General features: G+C 49.7%; 1 protein-coding gene across 1 annotated transcript; it reads left to right on the forward strand.

The window, feature by feature from the left end:
* The first annotated feature begins 1,510 nt into the window (after positions 1–1,510).
* Positions 1,511–19,953, forward strand: ERO1A (endoplasmic reticulum oxidoreductase 1 alpha). Its single transcript, XM_056493644.1, has 16 exons — positions 1,511–1,652; positions 8,111–8,230; positions 9,408–9,491; positions 10,844–10,882; positions 11,687–11,763; positions 11,857–11,930; positions 13,228–13,348; positions 13,728–13,765; positions 14,543–14,554; positions 15,645–15,671; positions 15,830–15,922; positions 17,083–17,329; positions 18,166–18,235; positions 18,335–18,421; positions 18,676–18,809; positions 19,578–19,953. The coding sequence occupies exons 1-16, from the start codon at positions 1,566–1,568 to the stop codon at positions 19,636–19,638; spliced, it is 1,371 nt and encodes a 456-aa protein (XP_056349619.1). The 5' UTR covers positions 1,511–1,565; the 3' UTR covers positions 19,639–19,953.
* The last annotated feature ends 38 nt before the right edge of the window (positions 19,954–19,991 follow it).

The following is a 19,991-nucleotide window of genomic DNA, read 5'->3' on the forward strand; positions in this document are numbered from 1 at the left end:
TGTGTGTGTGCTGCCCGGTGTGTGTGTGTGTGCTGTCCGGTGTGTGTGTGTGTGCTGCCCGGTGTGTGTGTCCTGTCCGGTGTGTGTGTGTGTGCTGCCCGGTGTGTGTGTGTGTGCTGCCCGGTGTGTGTGTCCTGTCCGGTGTGTGTGTGTGTGCTGTCCGGTGTGTGTGTGCTGCCCGGTGTGTGTGTGCTGTCCGGTGTGTGTGTGCTGCCCGGTGTGTGTGTGTGCTCTCCGGTGTGTGTGTGTGCTGCCCGGTGTGTGTGTGCTGCCCGGTGTGTGTGTGTGTGCTGCCCGGTGTGTGTGTGTGCTGTCCGGTGTGTGTGTGTGTGCTGTCCGGTGTGTGTGTGTGCTGTCCGGTGTGTGTACTGCCCGGTGTGTGTGTGTGTGCTGCCCGGTGTGTGTGTGTGTGCTGTCCGGTGTGTGTGTGTGCTGTCCGGTGTGTGTGTGCTGCCCGGTGTGTGTGTGTGTGTGCTGTCTGGTGTGTGTGTGTGCTGTCCGGTGTGTGTGTGCTGCCCGGTGTGTGTGTGTGCTGTCCGGTGTGTGTGTGTGTGCTGTCCGGTGTGTGTGTGTGTGCTGCCCGGTGTGTGTGTCCTGTCCGGTGTGTGTGTGTGTGCTGCCCGGTGTGTGTGTGTGTGCTGCCCGGTGTGTGTGTCCTGTCCGGTGTGTGTGTGTGTGCTGTCCGGTGTGTGTGTGCTGCCCGGTGTGTGTGTGCTGTCCGGTGTGTGTGTGTGCTGCCCGGTGTGTGTGTGCTGTCCGGTGTGTGTGTGTGCTGCCCGGTGTGTGTGTGTGTGCTGCCCGGTGTGTGTGCTGCCCGCCCCGTGTCCCCGCCGTGCCCCGCTCCGTGCGGGCCCGCTCGCAGCCGGCGGCGGCCGCGCTCCGGGCGGGGCGATGATGGGGCGGTGCGGGGCGATGATGGGGCGGTGCGATGCCATGATGGGGCGGTGCGATGCGATGATGGGGCGGTGCGGGGCGATGATGGGGCGGTGCGATGCGATGATGGGGCGGTGCGATGCGATGATGGGGCGGTGCGATGCGATGATGGGGCGGTGCGGGGCGATGATGGGGCGGTGCGGGGCGATGATGGGGCGGTGCGATGCGATGATGGGGCGGTGCGGGGCGATGATGGGGCGGTGCGGGGCGATGATGGGGCGGTGCGGGGCGATGATGGGGCGGTGCGATGCGATGATGGGGCGGTGCGATGCGATGATGGGGCGGTGCGGGGCGATGATGGGGCGGTGCGGGGCGATGATGGGGCGGTGCGATGCGATGATGGGGCGGTGCGATGCGATGATGGGGCGGTGCGGGGCGATGATGGGGCGGTGCGGGGCGATGATGGGGCGGTGCGGGGCGATGACGGGGCGGTGCGATGCGATGATGGGGCGGTGCGATGCGATGATGGGGCGGTGCGGGGCGATGATGGGGCGGTGCGGGGCGATGATGGGGCGGTGCGGGGCGATGACGGGGCGGTGCGATGCGATGATGGGGCGGTGCGATGCGATGATGGGGCGGTGCGATGATGGGACGGCCCCAGCGCTGCTGCCGGGCCCCAGCTGCAGGCGGAGATGGCGGCGGGGATGGTCGTGCCGCGCCTGGCGCTGGCGCTGCTGGCGCTGCTGCCCCCCGGAGCACAGCCGCGCTGCTTCTGCCAGGTGCGCACTGGGGGCTTGGGGGGTTCGCTGCCCAAAAAGAGAGAGACAGACTCTTCTCTGCTGGGGCACCGAGAGGCTCCGAGGGCTGCAGGAGCTTTGCTGTGTTCGGCCTGCTCCGGGGAGACCTTACAGTCCCTTCCAGGGTTTGGAGGGGCTCCAGAGAGCTGGAGAGGGACTGAGACATCACACAGGGAATGGCTTCCCACTGCCACAGGGATATTGGGAAGGAATTGTTCCCTGTGAGGGTTGAAGGTTTCCCAGAGAAGCTGTGGCTGCCTCTGGATCCCTGGAAGTGTCCAAGGCCAGGCTGGACATTGGGAGCAGCTCGGGATAGTGAAAGGTGTCCCTGCCATTACATCAGGTGGGACTGGATAAGCTTTAAAGTCCCTTCTAACCTAAACCATTCCAGGATTCTGTGATTCTTTTCCATGCCATCTTAACTGTATTCTCTCCCTGCTCTCATCAGAAGAGAGGACTGCTCTAACTTGTTGAGCATTTCTTCCCCAGCTACCCCGGTGCCTCCCCTGGGATGTTTCAGGGATATCATTCCTATCCCTGGGAGCTGCTGCTTCATCCCCTCTCCTGCCTTGCTGTTCTCCCAGCTCTGCTGCCCAGGAGCCACCCTGCTCTGCTCCTTAAAGCTCTTCCAGGGTTAATTCCCTTTGTTGCTGTGCCAGATGTGTCACTGTGCACTCAGTGCAGCTTCTATGCAGGTACAGTAATGACAGAACGGGGTACAGTCGACCAAGCATCTGCATTTAAGGAAGAGATCACTCTGCATTTCCTTCTAAAACCACTTTGCCCAAGCAAAGTGGCTGCCCCTGGATGCCTGGAAGTGTCCAAGGACAGGTTGGAGCACCCTGAGATAGTGGAAAGTGTCCTTGCCCATGGCAGGGGCTGACATATGATGGTTTTTGAGGTCCCTTGCAACCTGAATGATTCCTGTTTTTACAAGATCAAGGACTGAAGATGTCACAATGCCTTTAGTACTTTATTTTGTTGCTTTTAAAAACAGGAAATTTTTATAAAGGCTACTCTTGCTGTATTAAATTTCTAGTCCTTAAATGTGGGTCAGGAATTGAGAGTGAGAAAGAAAACAAATGGAATTACATTCTTGGCTTTGTCTTCTGGGGTGACTCCTGACACTTTCAGCTTCCTGTGGAAATGGTAAATAAAAGCTTTGCTGATAACCAATTGAAAAACATGCATTTAGATTCTGGATCTCTGCAGGGGTTTTCCTTGCAGCTTCCTGTAAGCAGAGGAGTTTGTCTCCTAAGGACTGAAGTTGAGTCAGGAGTGTGGAATGGGAGAAGGAGCCATAACCACTAACTGAACTGGCATTCTGGCATGGCAGTGACTGCCAGGCTCTTTTCCTTGGGCTGGAGGAGCTGCCTTGGTGCTTTGTCCACTGTTGGGTTGTTGCAGCACTCTCTTCATTCTTGGAGCAGCTTGGTTTTCCCTGCAAATGTTTAGGTTAGGATTTTTTATTACCTTTAGGCAAAGGTGTCATGTAGGGCAGCATTTCTCACCCTTTCTAACCACCAAACCTTTTAAATCACACCTGAGGGCTGCCTCATCTTTTGGTTAAAAGTAATCTGCTGATCCTCTTGTGCAGAACTGGTCTGGTGGTTTTTATTTGCCACCAAAGAAAATACAAGGCCAGCCTTACATGATCTGGGTTGCCCTCCTCTGTTTAGCTCCTTGAAGGGCTGGTACAGCCCTTGGTTTCCTCCTGTGAACCATCTCATGGTGTCTCATGAGCTTCTCAGGTGAAGATGTGGGGTGACTGGAAGAGCTGTGACTCGTCTGTCAGCCTGTGCTGGTGCAGTTGACAAGGACAGGGACTTTTGGGAGTGCTGCTCCAGCAATATTCCAAGTGCTGACTTCAGCAGGCTGATTCTGGAATGGGTGTTGCACTCCTGTCTGTCTGCACCCAGGGCAATGCCTCACCTGCTTTCTGTCACTGTTATTTTATCTCCTTTCCTTAGAGACCAACCTGAAACTTTTATTAGAACCATCCATCTGTTGCTACAAGCACTTGTGCTTCAAGTATTGTTTTCTGCTTTGCAAGCTCTGATTAACATTCCAGTATCAAAATCCCCTCCAACTTCACAGGCAGCTCATCCCCCCCTCCAGATATTCCTGTTTGCATCACAGCTTTAGTCAGCCATGGATGTCTCCTGGATATTGCTGGTAATTAGTGTTCATGTGCTGTTTCCAGGCTGATGCAGCTGCATTGGGGATGTGCTGCAGGTGTTTGGCACACAGGGATTTTGTGAGGTTTCCGGTCTGGCAGGGGGCAGGTTCCCTTTGGGAATGTTTCTGTGGGCAGGATGCTCATTAGGGCTGAGTCTGCCCATGGAGTTTCCCCCCTGGTACCTGGGCAGGTTTTAGAGCTGTCCTTGCATTCCTGCTGAATTGGTGTTCACTGGGCAGCTCCAGGGCAGGAATTCATTGCTAGCACAGGTCCCAGCTTCTCTGGGGTAGCTTCAGGAGGAGTTTCCAGGTGGAGAGGAGCAGATTTTTTGAGGTACTTTCTGGCTCTTCTCTGGTGATATCCCTCCAGGAATCCTGTGTCCTGCTCTGTGGCCCTTCCAGAGCAGAGGGACATGGAGCTGTTGGAGCAAGTCCAGAGGAGGCACCAGGATGGTCAGAGCAGCTCTCCTGTGAGGAAAAGCTTGGGAGAGCTGGGATTGTTCAGCCTGGAAAAGACAAGACTTCAGGGTGGCCTAATTGTGACCTTCTGTACCTGAAGGGAGATGGCAGGAAAGATGGAGAGAGACAGTTTACAAGGGATGGAGTGTCAGGACACAGGGAATGGCTTCCTACTGCCAGAGGGCAGGGATGGATGGGATATTGGGAAGGAATTCTTCCCTGTGAGGGTGGGGAGGCCCTGGCAAAGGCTGCCCAAAGAAGCTGTGGCTGCCCCTGGATCCCTGAGAGTGTTCCAGGCCAGGCTGGACAGGGCTTGGAGCACCCTGGGATGGTGGAGGTGTCTCTGCCCATGGTGAACTAAAAGGTCTTTAAGCTCCTTTCCAACCCAAACCATTCTGGGATGCTGTGACAGCCCTTCAGGCCCTGTGGTTTGACCCCATCCTGAGGCTCCCATGTGAGATTTGCTTCTGTGTGAGTTCTGGAAAATCTAGTCCTTGTTTTCTGGGCGAAAGGTAGGGATAAAGCACCTAGAATGGCAGATAATGCTTCCAGGGCAGGTGCAGGAATGACTGGCCTCAGCTGGCTGCCAGCAACTTGCTCCAAGTGCACTGGCAAGGATGAAAGGGAAATAATTCCGTAGAGTCATAAATATCCTGAGTTGGAAGAGACCCACAAGGATCACTGAAATCCAGCTCCTTTGTGCCAGGAAACTTCTGCTGAGGGAGTAGGGAAGGAACCCTAACCCTCACCATCAGCTTGTCCAGAAGAGCAGGCAGTGCCAGGAAGCTGGTACAGGCTAAACCCAACCCCTCAGCCTCTGTGGCATTCCCTTCCCTGTGCCCTTGTGGTGGGAGATGCAGGAAAAAGTTTTCCTTCTTTCCTGCCTGGCTGTGGCGTGGGACATATCCCAAAAATCCCGAAATCCACAGCTCAGAGGATATTCTGTGACACTCAGGGGAGCTGAAAGGGATGGAAAGAGCAGCCTGATAGGAGGCTGGGATGGAGAGGAAGGAGAAGCCAAGGCCAGGGATTGCACAGAGCCTGGAGCTGGTGTTCCCAGCACACGAGGTGGGTCTGGTGGAGCTGGGATGTGAGCACGTCGCCCTGGAGCTTACTCAGACCTGTCCCGGCGGCTCCTTGCATCTGGGAAAGCCCAGCCCTGCCCTCAGCTCCTGCCAGCTTCTCACACCCAGGGCAGCTGGAGCAAAACCCCTCAGCTCAGTGATTCAGCAGGCACATGGCATGTGCTGGGGGCTGGATCCAGCCCTGGTTTATCTCAAACTGCTGCTCTCCTGGGCACAGGCTGGGGATGTAGGTAAATATTTTATTTGTGGGGTGGGAGGAAGTGTTTTAAGGTACCACCCACGTTTGACACGTGCCAGAGCTCAACTGCTCTGGCAGCAGGAAGTAAAGTCCCAAACTGAGTGAGTCTGGCTGCATCCAGGGCTGAAAAATGAGTTCTGGGGTGGTCTGGAGCAAGAGGGAACCTCTGGAATGAAGAGCAAGTCCTGCCAAATGATCTGACACTGCCACTTCCCTGAGTCTTAAAGTGGCTCAGCCTAAAGCTGTTTGCTGGGGCATCACTGGGGCTTTCAGCAGGGCTCTGGGTGTTCCTGGTGCTGCTTCTCTTCTGTGCTCCTTTGGCTGTGAGCTTTGCTAGGTTGGGCACACACAGGCTGGGAAATTGCCCATTTCTGCCCAGTCTGACTGAAATCCTTGGAGGAGGAAGGATGGAGCAGAGGTGGAGTTTTCCCAGCACCTTTCCCTTTGCCCCTTGCCCCCACAGGTGTGTTCAGGGTGAGCCTGAGGCTGATCCCACCAATAAACTGGTATTTGGAGAGCTCCAGAGCACAGCCCCCATCCAGCACTAAGGATTTTGAGAACATCTGCAGTGCTCCAGTCTGGGTTATATTCAGGATGAGGTCGGTTCTGGCTTGGATTGGTCACCAGACAACAAAACCAGACCTGGCCCAAGTGATGCTTGCAGTGGGGGATTGGTGGGAGCTCCAGTGTTCCCATTTACAGAGATGTCATTCCTTTGGAGTGTGAAGATTATCCCCAAATCTTTTTGTAGGTCATTTTAGGCCCAACCTTTAAGCTTCCTGCCTTGAAGGATGCCAAGATTCCAGGAAATAAAAATGTGGTTGGTTGGTGGCTTGCTGTGGTTTGTTGTTTTGATGTGTTTTTTTTTTTTTTTTAATGTATATATAATTTTGAAACAGCTTTAAATTGGGTAACTGGATTAGCAAATTGCTACTGTTTATTTTTATAAGGGTGATTCAGGTTAGTGGAAATCTTAAATCACTGTTAATCTTCATTACCATGCAAAATGCAGGACAGAATTCAGTAAATGTGTGAGGGTGACACACTGAGCTTCAGTGTAAACACTTAAAATATGAGTGAGCCTCCAAATCATGCTGCCTCAACAAAACAGAGTTGTTCCAGTGGGGTAGGGAATTCTGGCTATTTTTTCCCCCACCTCCCCATTTCATGTGACTCTCTGCTCCATTTCTGCCATCCTCCTCTCAGCTCCATTTCCGTGGTGGTAAATATAATGGTTTTATTTAAGTTGTTGTGGAGCTCTTGCTGAATTTTGAGGAGAGGCTGAGGGAGCTGAGAAGGGGCTCAGCCTGGAGAAAAGGAGGTTCAGGGGGAACCCTATGGCTCTGCACAAGGAGGGGACAGCCAGGGGGGATTTGGGATCTGCTCCAGGGAACAGAGACAGGAGGAGAGGGAGCAGCCTCAAGCTGTAACAGAGGAGGTTTAAATTGGATTATTATGGAAAATTCCTTCCTGGAAAGGTTTGTCCAGCCCTGGCACAGCTGCCCAGGGCAGGGGTGGAGTCCCCATCCCTGGAGGGATTTAAAAGCCCTGTGGATGTGGCACTTGGGGACATGGTCAGTGCTGGGGGAATGGTTGAACTCAGGGATCTTTTCCAACCTGGATCATTCCAGGATTCTGTGATTTCCCCAAGGACTCACTGGGGGCGTGGGGGAAGCAAAACTCCTTCTGTGTTGAGCAACTTTGTCATCAGCCAGTAATGGATGTGTCAGGAAACCACAGCTGAATTTGTACTACTTCTTTCTTTGTTTTTTTTTTTTTTTTTTTTTTTTTTTTCAGGACTTGCACAAAGCCTGTTGAGTTGTTCAGGATGATGCAAGAAGGATCCATCAGACTTAGAACAGATGTTTTTGTGCCAAAAGCCTCTCTGAGGCAAGCAGAGGGACTGTTGCAGTTAATCACAGAATCATGGGATGCTCTGGGTTAGAAGGGATCTTAAAGCTCATCCCATATGGGCAGGGACACCTCCCACTGTCCCAGGCTGCTCTGAGTCCTTTCCAGCCTGGCCTGGGACACTTCAGGGATCCAGGGGCAGCCACAGCTGTGCCAGGGCCTCCCCACCCTCCCAGCCAGGAATTCCCAGTTCCCACTATCCCATCCATCCCTGCCCTCTGGCAGTGAAGCCATTCCCTGTGTCTGTCCCTCCATCCCTTGTAAATCCCCTCTCCCCATCTTCCCTGGCAGCTCCTTCAGGAGGCTGCAGTTAGGTCAGCCTGGAGCTTTGTGTTTTCCAGGCTGAACAATCCCACCTCCCCCAGCCCTTCCTCCCTGCTCCATCCCTCTCATCAGTTGTTGTGGTTCTGATCCAATCCACTCTGCTTAAATTTAACTTGACTCAGGGAAAAGGAAAGAAAATGATGAATTCTTTTATTGTCTGCAGTGTTAAAAAGTCCTGGCCCTATTGTTTATATTTGATTTATTAACTTTGATGATTTTGATTTTACTGTTTTTTTCTCCCCCAGGTTACTGGTTATTTAGATGACTGCACCTGTGATGTAGAAACCATCGATGCCTTCAACAACTACAAACTTTTTCCTAGACTGAATGAACTCCTGGAAAGTGACTATTTTAGATACTACAAGGTCATTCCCTTTTACAACAATTGTATTTATTTGTGTGCTGCTGCCTTTTTTTTTTTAATTTTTTTTATCTCCCATGTACTTGCTGCTGATTGTTTTAAAATCAGACACCTGCATTTTAACCCTGATCTTTTAAGGGTGCACTCAGTAAGTTGGACCCTTCTGCTTTGAGGACAATCTTAATAAGATGTAATGTACTTTTAAGAGGATTTCAAAGATATTTTCTTATCCATTTTCCCCTCTTAAGCAACACATTAATGAGAGGACTTCCTTTGGTGAGCTGTGATTTAAAGATGTTGATGTTTAAATGATGTTTAAAGATGTTGATGAGCAGTGATCCATAATGAGAGGATTCACAATGACTCCTCACTGACACAGAAAACCTGCATTAGTTACAGACACTCAGGTTCATTAATGGCTGTTCCTGCCACACATTCCATGGATTGGATCTGCTCCCATTCAGCCAGATTCCCTTTATCCCCCTCTCTTCCAAACTCACCAAATCTTGGTAAATGTTAATTATTTTGGAAGAATGATACTTGATACCAGCTCAAGAGAGAGGAGAAAAATTGGGATTTGTTAAAGAAGCTCCTTTCCAGAGTTGGGGTTTGTAACAGAAATACTGAGATTGGTCTGAATGAAGCACAGAATTCTGGAATTCCAGAATGGTTTCATCCAGTCCCACCTGTCCAGCCTGGCCTTGGGGATCCAGGGGCAGCCACAGCTGCTCTGGGAATTCCCAATTCCCAATCTCCCACCCATCCCTGCCCTCTGTCCTGTGTCCTTGTCCCCAGTCCCTCTCCAGCTCTCCTGGAGCCCCTTTAGGCTCTGCAAGGGGCTCTGAGCTCCCCCTGGATCCTTCTCCAGGTGAATATTCCCACCTCTCCCAGCCTGTCTCCAGAGCAGAGGGAGCTCTGGCTCTCAGAACATTTTGGAATTATGGAAATGTCTGTGTGGGAAAGCATCAGCATCAGCAGAAAGATGCAAGCAGGGATTAAAGGAATAACCTGCACTGATAACCAGGTTCTGAGTGATGTTATCAATCTGGGTCACCAAGCATTGCTGCTGTGGGAACAAGCAAGGGCAGAACATGGACTTCTCTTGGAAAACTGGGGAGTGGAAGGTTGGCTTGGCTGCACTTTGAGATGTGTTATTAAGTAGGGTGATGTGTTATTTGCAGGTAAACCTACAGAAACCTTGTCCCTTTTGGGATGACAACAGTCACTGTGGAATGAGAGACTGTGCTGTACAGCCCTGCCCCTCTGTAAGTACCAAATCCATTCTTTTACTTTTTTTGTTTTTAATTTGACCTTTGCAGACCAAGAGGAAACAGCAGACAAGTGGCTGAGTCTTGTTATTTTAGTTAAAATACAGCAAAACTGGGGCTCTGGTTCTTTCATGGGTGCAGCAACACTGGTGGCCATAAGAAATACTAAATTCTGAAAGTTTCAAGGCAGGCTGGGATTTTAACAGCTGACCCTCTGCAAACAGCCAAATTCTGATCCTTTTTGAATTGTTCCCATTAGTAAGTAGTTTTTAGGGCAAATCCATTCTGGTTTTTGTGTTAATTGACAGAATTTTACCCTGTTGCCCATGAGCTGCACTGTGATTTAGTTTTAGCTTTCCAGCCCTCTTCTTGTAGGAGAAATGGCTCTTTCAGCATTCCAAGGGCACTCTTGTCCCTGTGTCCTGGACAAAAGGGTTTTGTTCTCTCCATCCTGAAAAGAAGGGGGTGAGAAGGTGAGGGAATCACAGCTTGGTGGCTGCTGGTCCCTCTGGGGACATTTCATGTTTTGGTGTTGACAGCCAGCACAGACTGTCTTACTCCCTCACTCTTGGATTCTAAAATGGAATGATGATTTTTTTTTTTCACCCCAAAATAACCTTAAATGTTGTTAAAATACTTTTTCTTCCTTAAAAAAAAATCTATTTTTGGTAGTGATTATGACTAATGTGATGAAGTTATGTTACAATTACCTAAGTTTTAGCTGAAAGTTGTTCTTATTTTAAGAACTGATTCTCCCTGCTGCTCTTAATTATTTTGATTTGAAAATCAATAAAAATAACTCTTATTGCTTAATTTTTCTCCTTGCCATCACACTATTTGCTCTTGTAGAAGTGATTCTATTGCCTTCCTACTCCTGGAGGAAATGGAAGTTGAGGAGAATTTTGGGTCTGGCTGTGTGGGGCTGGCAGGGCTGACATTCCATGATGGAATGGTCAGAGGGAATTTGGAATTTCTTGTATCAGGGGTTGGTAGGTTCAGTATCTGAGGAAGCCCTGGGCTCCTGCCAGGAAGGACTGACCAGAGGCAGCTCCAGCTCCTCTGCAGTTTGTTTTGGCTTCTCCAAATTCCTGCTTGGATAAGCAAAGCAGAACCTGATGTAGCAGCTGTGCAAGGCAGAGCTTTGGAGAAGAGGAATCTTGAAAAAAAAAAAAAAAAAAAAAACACTAGGAATGCTGCTTCTCCTTGGTCTGTGGAGGAGTGAGGAGCTGGATGTGTTTTGGTCACCTTGTCACCTCTCAGCTGTGGTGACATCCCAGACCTTTCCCAAAGACAGGGCTGGGAGGTCTCACCAGCCCCACCTGTGGCACAGCCTTTGTTTTGTCTTTCAGGATGAAGTCCCTGATGGAATCAGATCTGCAGGTTACAAGGTGGGTGTGCAGGAGGATGAGGTTTGTTTTGTGCCCCAGAACTGATGAGGTTGGAAAGGACCTGCAGGATCATGGAGCCACCTGTCACCCCAGCACCCCTGTGTTCAAGTACCACACCCACCTGGCTTCTGATCACTGCCAGGGATGGGGACTCCACCACTGCCCTGGACAGCTCCTTCTAATGCCTGGCAACCCTTTTGGTGAAGAAATTTTCCCTAATATCCAACCTAAACCTCCCCTGGCCCAGCCTGTTCCCTCTTCTTCTGTCCCTGTTCCTGGAGCAGATCCCAAATCCCCCCTGGCTGTCCCCTCCTGTCAGGGAGTTGTGCAGAGCCACAAGGGCCCCTGAGCCTCCTTTTCTCCAGGCTGAGCCCCTTCCCAGCTCCCTCAGCCTCTCCTGGTGTTTCAAACCCTTCCCAGCTCCATTCCCTTCTCTGGTCACTCTCCATCTCCTCAAAGTCTGTTTTGTTGTGAGGGGCCCAAAACTGCCCCCAGGATTTATTTGAGCATGGGTCAATATTTGTCAGGATGTTCATTATGCCTAAATTTTTACTCTCTTCAAGTGCTTGGGATGCCAGAGAGCCTGTGAGGTGTCACCAGGCACCCAAAGCTCCTGCAGCAGTGCCTGAGGCTGCCCCGAGTCCATTGCACAAGCCTTGGCATATCTGCAGCTTCCTGTGCAAACACTGCCTGGGGTGAATCAGGAAAGGGTTGAACCTGGATAGTGCACTGAAGACTAAATTAAACAGCAAAAATTTTCCTTTTTAATCCTCATCCCTCCCCACCTCTCTGTTTCCATCCCAGTATTCAGAGGAAGCCAATAACCTCGCTGAGGAGTGTGAAGAAGCCAAGAGACTGGGAGCTGTTGATGACTCTTTGAGGTTTGACTTCTTCTGCCACAATCCTTGCTTGTCTTGAAGGAGAGCTGGGATCAGAGCTGTGTCTCTGAGAGCTTTTCCCCATTTTTTTTGCAGCAAGGAGACAAGGCAGGCAGTGCTGCAGTGGGCACAGCATGATGACTCCTCAGACAGCTTCTGTGAGGCTGATGGTATGTGTCTGGTGTGAAGGACAGGTGTCTGCCAGGAAAGGCAGGAGCTTCTCTTTGAAATGGAGAATGTAAACCCTCTCCCTCCAAATTATTATAATTTTGAAATTAAGGGGCTCTCAGGCAAAGATATGGGAATTAGGAATAACAGTTCTTTACTAGGAAAATTAAAATAGAAATGCAGTATTACACAGAACAATCCCAGCCCTGCCAGAGTCAGAATCCAAGCTGACACCCGTCAGTCAGTCAGGGTGTTGGCACAGTCCCATTCAATGGTGGCTGCATCCTCCTGCAGGGGCAGATGTGGTTCAGCTGGAGCAGTGCTCCTGGAGAAGGTGCAGTTTCCTCTGAAGCTCCAGGGATGATGTGCAAAGGTCTGGCTTTCCTCTGGAATCCAGTGGAAAGAAGGTGCCTTGGTGTCCAAAATGTCAGTTTTTATCTGGGTAGGAAAGGCTTGGCTCCTCCCCTGGCTGGAGCATCTCCCATGGGATGATGGAATTTTATCAGTCATGCCCTGGGACTCAGTGGCCATGAACAGGAGATATCTCCTGGAGGGAGGATGGGCTGTGGGAAGATAAAGATGATTGCCCAGCTGGGTTAAAGATGGCCCATGAGCAGATAATGTGTGCCAGGAGATCAGGGTCACTGCCCCAGCTGGGGTAACAGATGGGACAGAATTCACATTTCTGTCACATCAGCCCAACACATTATGGGAGAGCTGGCAGTGGGATTTAAGCACTTCTGGAGAACTTGAAATCATGGAATAGTTTGGGTTGGGAGGAACCTTAAAGCCCATCCCACTATTTCACTACCCCAGGTTGTCCCAAGCCATGTCCAGCCTGGCCTTGGGCACTGGATCCAGGGGCAGCCACAGCTTCCCTGGGCACCCTCAGGGCATCCCCACCTTCATATCAGGAATTCCTTCCCAAAATCCCATCTAAATGTCACCTTTTCCAGCTTAAAGCCATTCCCTGTGTCCTATCCCTACAGTTCCTGAGGCAGAGCTCCTCTCCCACTTCATGGAGCCTCTTCAGATCCTGGAATGTTACTGAGGTCTCAACCCAACCTCCTGCAGGCTGAGCAGCCCCAATTCCAGGCCAAAGTGAAATATTTCAGCAAAACAGCATTTCTGCTCCTTTCCACCCCTCTGACCTCAGTGTTTTGAAAATAATACACAAATATTGCTGCTCAGGGCCTTGCTGTGTTTAGCAAGGTGGGGAAGAGGTGGCTGGATCAGCCTTGGAAAATGTCATTTTCCCTCAGGAAATGATTGTCCCTGACCCAGCACTCTGCTCCACAGATATCCATTCTCCTGAAGCTGAGTATGTGGATTTGCTCCTCAATCCAGAACGTTACACTGGCTACAAGGGGCCAGATGCCTGGAAAATCTGGAACAGTATTTATGAAGAAAACTGCTTCAAGTAGGTTTTTTGGGGGACCAGTTCCACCAGCCTGGGGGTGCTGGTTTGTGCAGAGGTGCAGAAGTGAATCCTCATCTTCCTGTCAGTGCTCCAGTGCCTGTGCAGGGTGGATACACCAGGGACAGGTCATGTGCCTGTCCCAAAAGAAGACACTTGAGTTTTGCTGTCTTTTTTTTCCTAAAAAAGAAGAAAGCACCACCAAAACCCCACAGAAACCCACATTTTGCTCTATCCTTTCCCTCCCTGAGCAAAGCTGAAGCATGGAAGGGTTTTAGATCCCCTCAGGCTGTAGCTACTTCTGCTCTGCTCTGTCTGTGCACACAAGACACAGTAACTTATTTACATCTCTTATTTAAATTATATTTTTTCCCCCTCCTAGGCCTCAGAATGTAAAAAGACCTTTGGCATCTGGCAGAGGTGAGTCATTTATTTATCTCAGTGGGTTAGTAGTGAACTGATCCCAGCTCCAGGAGCAGTAAATGTTCTCTGGGTTCCTTCTCCTGCTGGATGAGAAATACCTTGTAGCTCTTGACCAAGTGTAGATTTTATGGCACACCTGGAAGTGTTTTGTTTTTTTAGCATCCATTGTGGAAAAGGAATGTAAATCTTCCAGTCCTGGAAAAAACATGAGTTTTGGAGGGACTGGGAGCAGAGCTGACCCCTGAGCTCTCCCTGGGTCCCTGGGGTCTGTCCTTGGCAGTGCCAGACCATCTGTGACAGACTGAAATGAGAACCTGGCTGGGATCCTGTGTGGGAACCACCAGGAGGAGCAGCTCTGCCCCAGAGCCAAGGCCAGGCAGTGGGAATGAAAGTAGGGAAGGGGTTTGGAAACATGAGAACACCATCAGCTCCCTCTGCCATGATCTCCTCATTTCCCCCTACATTCCAGAGGTGTTTCCCCCCTCCTGTGACCCTGGTGTGAAGGAGATGTACAATGTCCCTGGAAATATCAGGTTTTACTTCCTTTGCAAGTATTGATCCCTCCTGCATTGCTCAGGTTACTCAGCACTGTTGCTCATCCTGTGTCCTCACTGCTGCACTTGGAGTTTTCTGTGTTCAGAACATTTCCAAACCTCCCTGCAGAGGAGATGAACAGAGCAGTGCTTGTGCTTTGGAGCTTAATTTTGGTCATGTGTAATGTTTTTATCCTCTTTTTCTCTCTCTGCCTCCACCATTTGTGCTTTTTTCCACCAGGAGATGATGGAGGTGAGTGGCACTGTTTGTTTTTGCTGATAACACAGACAAATGGGGTGTCTTTATCCTGCTGTCACAGGCTGTGCCATTAGATAATGCACCTGCTTAGCAAAATTATTAATCAGGCAGACCAGAAATTAGAGTCATGGCATCATAGAAAATCCTGAGTGGGATCACAGAGATCATGGAGTCCAATTTCTGCAGACACCCCAACAATCCATCCCTGGGAGCAGTGTCCAAACTCTCCTGGAGCTCTGGCAGCCTGGGGAATGTCACCATGAGCCAGCACCTCTGGGGGAAAAACCTTTCCTGAAATCCAACCCAAATTCCCCTGGCACAGCTCCAGCTGTTCCCTGTGTCCTGTCCCTGGTCAGCAGAGTGAAAAGGAGATCCCTATGGGCTCCCCATCCCAGCCCATCCTGATGTGAAGGGCTTAAAAAGGTCCACCAGCATTTTTATAACAGCAAAAGTCCAGTTTGAAGGCAGTCACTGAAATGTGAGCAGCTCTGGGAACAGGAACTGTCCTGGGTTTTTTCAGTGCTTATCAAAAAATCCCAATCAGCCTCTGGAGCTGTAGGAGCTGGTGCCCAACTCCCTCAGGCCCTGGGAAGGGCTGTTCCCTGGAGGTCTCCATTCTCCACAGCACCTTTTTGTATCCTAACCATCCCAAATCCTGATCTCCAGATCACTCCCATGCACAGAGCAGGGCTGGTGAAACCCTGACTTGTTGGATTCTACACGCTTGCTTGCACTCTGTGGTTTTTTGCTTGGTTGGTTTGTTTGTTTTATAAAAATATCCTTCTCCCTACCCTGCCCAGAAGAGGAAAGCAATCCCTGATCCTTGTTTTTCCCAGCACTGGGCTGTTTCCCCCCCAGCCCCCTGGGGAAAGCCCACGTGCTGCTTGGAGCTGCTGCCATGCCATGTTAGAGAAGCATCAGTCACCAGGGTGGGCAGGAAAATCTTCTCCTGCTCTTGTAATGCTCCTTTCCCCATTCCTGCAAACTGCAGTGGGCACAGGCTCCTCTGGGCCAGCCTGGGAGGTGGATTCAGGGCATCAGGCTTGGGCTGCAGCCTCACTGATGTGTTTTCCTTTCTTTCCAGGGCACACGTTTTACAAGTGGCTCAAAGGTAATCCTTGGTCTGAGCATGGGATGGCCAGGGATTGGCCAGGGAGTTTGTGGGATCAGTGGCCACTCTCAGTGGGATTAGATTCCTGCCTCACAGCCAAGAGGACTGAAAATCCAGTGGGTGCTTTCAGTGTCTTCAACTTCCCTTTTGCTTTGCAGGGGTCTGTGTGGAGAAAAGAGCTTTCTACAGGCTCATCTCTGGTCTCCATGCCAGCATCAACATCCACCTGAGTGCCAGGTACCTCCTGCAAGGTAAATCCTGTCTCCTGCCCCAGCTAAGGCTGGCACTTCCATGGCTTCCATGGAGCCTGTTCCAGCAGGATTCAGGCCTGTTTGTGCTCTTGTGTAACAGGGTTGGGGATGCAGTTCCCACGTGCCTCCAGCTCTGACAGGGCTGGGCCAGGCTCTGTACCAGGACTTCAGCACAGATTCCCTCTGTTCTTCCTGCAGGGTTATTTTGGAGTGGGTTTCTAGCTGTGGATCGAGGCTGTTCCTTCCCAGCCTGGTTTTATGGTGGTCAGTTCAGCAGTAACCTCACCTGGACTGGGAAATGCTTGGCTGAGCTTTCCCAAGGCCATTGATCCATTTCCACTTCCATTTCCATTTCCTTCCCATGCTTTGGTCCATAAATACCTAAGGAATACTGAGGAATCCCAGTTTCAACCCTGGCTTGAAAATCAAGGTGATAGCAGCTGGAATTTGGGCAAGTCTTTTAGATTTAACAAAATAATTGTATTTAAGTCTCTGCCACCCCACTTGGATGTCACCTCAGTGTGAGTCCAGGTTGGAGTTGGGAGATGGGATAATGTGAGAAACATCAGAGGCAAGAGATGAGTTGGGGCTGCAGCATCAGCTTGGTATGACTTTTATATCTTCCACTGTATATTTTATAGAATAATCTTACATGGTAAAGAGAGCAACAGAAATATTCTTTGTGGGATTGAAAATTTAAAATAGAGGCCAGTTTCCTCTGTTCTTGTTTTTTCATATCTTCAGGAATTCTCCTAATTTGCCCCTGTTCATTAGGAAGTTTCAGGAATTACCTGAAAAAAGTCTGCAGGAGTTTTGTGTTTGCTGGGGTTTGAATTGAGTTAAAGTCATGCCTCCCTTGAACAACTTTCAGGCACAGTTCCTTCACTGGAAGGGTTGTTAAGCATTGGAAGGGGTTTTCCAGGGAATCACCTTCCCTGGGGGTGCAGGAAATGACTGGATGTGGCACTGAAAGGTTGGACTCAGTCAAAGGTTGATCTTGGAGGTCTTTTCCAGCCTTAATGATTGTGTGGTTTTGGGTCAGTGACTTGGAAAAGCTGGGATCTCCCTGGCTGGAATCCAATTCCACATTCCCTGGAGGGAGGAGACGAACAGAACTAAACCCATCCCCCTCATGTCTTTGGGGTTTTTTCCTGTCTCAGATACGTGGTCAGAGAAGAAATGGGGCCCCAACATCACAGAGTTCCAGCAGAGGTTTGATGAAGTCCTCACCAGAGGGGAAGGGCCCAGAAGACTCAAGAACCTTTATTTTCTGTACCTGATTGAGCTGAGGGCTCTCTCCAAAGTGCTGCCCTTCTTTGAGCGCCCGACTTTCCAGCTGTACACCGGGAACAAGAGCCAGGATGCAGAAATGAAACACCTGCTGCTGGAAATCCTCCATCTGGCCAAGTAATTGCACTCAGTACCTGGGGACAGTGGCTCTGGCACCATCCTGAGTGTGCTTAACCTGTCACATAAAGCTCCTAGAAAGGCAGGTTCTGGTTCTTTCCTGGAGGAATAGGGAATGGTTTGGGTTGGAAAAAGATATTTTTAAAGGTCATCTAGTCCAGCCCCCTTGAGCAGGGATGTGGTACCAGTAGTGAAGTTTTGCTGGGAACACATTCATATCTGTGTGCAAATTGCAGAATTTGGGTAATTAGTCCCACAGTTTAATTAGTCCCATGGTTTAATAGCCTCAGCTGCCTTTTGGGTTTAGCAGAATTGAATTTAATAACTGCCTACGTGTCAGCCCTAAAATTGGCTACCTGTGTGACTCATCTGTGGGATACCAGGCCTGGCTTCGTGTTTGCAACTAGAAAAACATCCTAAATATCTTGGTAACAGAGGTTTGGGCTGTTGGATGGAGTTTGGAGTAAAAGGAATGGGAGGTACTGGAACCAGACAGAAATGGGTGTCTCCTAAAGTGATCCATGTTGGATTTATCTTGTCACCCTCCTGTGTTTCTGTCTGTCAGAAAACACTGAAATTGCTTGAAAACCATCAAGCAGTTGCTGAAAATGTCTCCAAGATGAAATGCCTGCTCAGATTGGAAGAGAGAATAAAATCCCAGGCTGGTTTGGGTTGAAAGGGACTTTAAATCATCTCAATCCATTCCTTGGGATTGGATGTCAGATTAAAACACCTCTGGAGATGTGCAGTGGCTCCCAGCCCTGTTTGTCCCCACCCCTGACTGCAGCCATACAACCAACCAGGGCAGAAATCAAACTCTGATCCTTCCCTTCCAGGTCCTTCCCTCTGCATTTTGATGAAAACTCCTTCTTTGCAGGGAACAAAAAGGAAGCTGCTAAACTAAAGGTAATTTCTGCCACTGCAGGAGGATTAATTCAGATTAATACCTGCAAGGAGCCCTAATTAGGGCATAACCATGACCAACATGAATGTCTTTTCCCCCAGGAAGAATTCAGGCTGCACTTTAAGAATATTTCCAAGATCATGGACTGTGTTGGCTGCTTCAAGTGTCGGCTGTGGGGGAAGCTGCAGGTGAGATTTGTCAGCAGTGCCTGGGAGCTCTGGATACCAATCAGCTCCTGGACTCAGCTCAGGGCTGCTCATTCCTTACCTGTGCAGGCAGCTGGAAGCAGCTGATTCCAGCTTGCTCAGCCCAAAAACTGGGATAACCCGAGAGAGGGGAGGCTGGGCTAAGTGAAATCCTCCTGCCCTGCTGAGGTGGTGTTGCCCAGGTGGAGGGAGGTTTGAATTCTGCTGTTCAAGGATCCTTTTTGATCCCTGCACAGACTCAGGGCTTGGGCACAGCACTGAAGATCCTCTTCTCAGAGAAGCTCATTGAAAAGATTCCTGAGAGTGGCCCTTCCTATGGGTTCCAGCTGACCAGACAAGAAATTGTGGCCTTGTTTAATGCCTTTGGAAGGTGAGTTTGAGACTTTCCCTTCTGCATAAGCTGCTGTGTTGCATCCAGTTCCAGCTCCAATTTCAGTCAGTCCTCAGCAGTTTTGGTGGGGACTCTTGCTCTTGTCATGGTCTGATACCAGGTGTTGGTATGGAGTACAGTAGTTGGAATTATTTCAAGTATTCTTTACACTCTGCATTTCTGTGAGGAATTCAAGGAAGCATTTATGCTGAGATACAAAGAATTCCATCATTTTTAAGGGACTGTGTGACTCTGTCCTTGGAGCACATTGTCCCAGGCAAGGGCTGCTTTGATTTGGCCTTTGCACCAGTTCATTCCCAGATCATGATTGCATTTAACAGGAATCCATCAGTCCAGCCTCCCTGGATGAGGAGTTTTTGTCAGAAAAAGAGGATAAAGAGGCCTTTAGGAGGGGAATTCAGGACACTCTGGTTATATATGAGAAAAAGAAAAAAAAAGCTATTTTTTTTAAATAAAAACATCTTTGTGATGTTGAGAGACCAGGAGTTTCTGGCAAACAGGTTTTTCCAAGGATGAGTTCCTTAACATCCTATTCCACTGTGATTCCCAGTGTTTGCTTGAAAATAAACAGGGGAATTAGTGAAGGGCCTGGTTGTAACCTCAACCTAATTTAGCTGGAATTCCAAATCTTCTCTTCCCAAGAGCTGCTTGAAGCTTTGCTTGATCCAGCCCCTTTCTCCCAGATTTTAAATAATTCACCACATGAACGCTGCTGGAATCTTTCCCTTTTGCTTTCCTTGCACACAGGGTTTCAACCAGTGTGAAAGAGCTGGAAAACTTCAGGAATATCTTACAAAACATGAGGTGAATTCAGTGGAGGAAAGGGAGACTTGAGGACAAATCTTCATTCCACCACTCTGACTTAAACCATGGAAACCACTTGCTGGGCCTCCTGCCCATGATTGTCTGTAACCTGCTGAGAAGATATTTTTTACAAGGGGAAAAAAAAAAGCTATTTTTTTTAATAAAAGTGGGGGCTATATGTAAATTTTATTTTATATATTGGAAGATTATTTGGAATAACTATTTGAAATATTTGGATGGATCAGACCCACGGCCTTGCCTTTGGAAGGAGGAGGTAGGGCAAGAACTGTGCCATTGAATAAATTTGGGGGAAATTCCTTGTCTGCTCCATCATTCCAACCATTCAGTGTGCCTACA

This window comes from Oenanthe melanoleuca, chromosome 5, assembly GCF_029582105.1.
Source record: "Oenanthe melanoleuca isolate GR-GAL-2019-014 chromosome 5, OMel1.0, whole genome shotgun sequence".
Taxonomy (NCBI): Eukaryota; Metazoa; Chordata; class Aves; order Passeriformes; family Muscicapidae; genus Oenanthe; species Oenanthe melanoleuca.

Coding starts and splice junctions, on each gene's coding strand:
- ERO1A (XM_056493644.1), top strand. CDS start 1,566: ATGGCGGCGGGGATGGTCGTGCCGCGCCTGGCGCTGGCGCTGCTGGCG. Junction 8,231..9,407: donor ACTATTTTAGATACTACAAG/GTCATTCCCTTT, acceptor TGTTATTTGCAG/GTAAACCTACAGAAACCTTG. Junction 18,422..18,675: donor GGCTGTGGGGGAAGCTGCAG/GTGAGATTTGTC, acceptor ATCCCTGCACAG/ACTCAGGGCTTGGGCACAGC.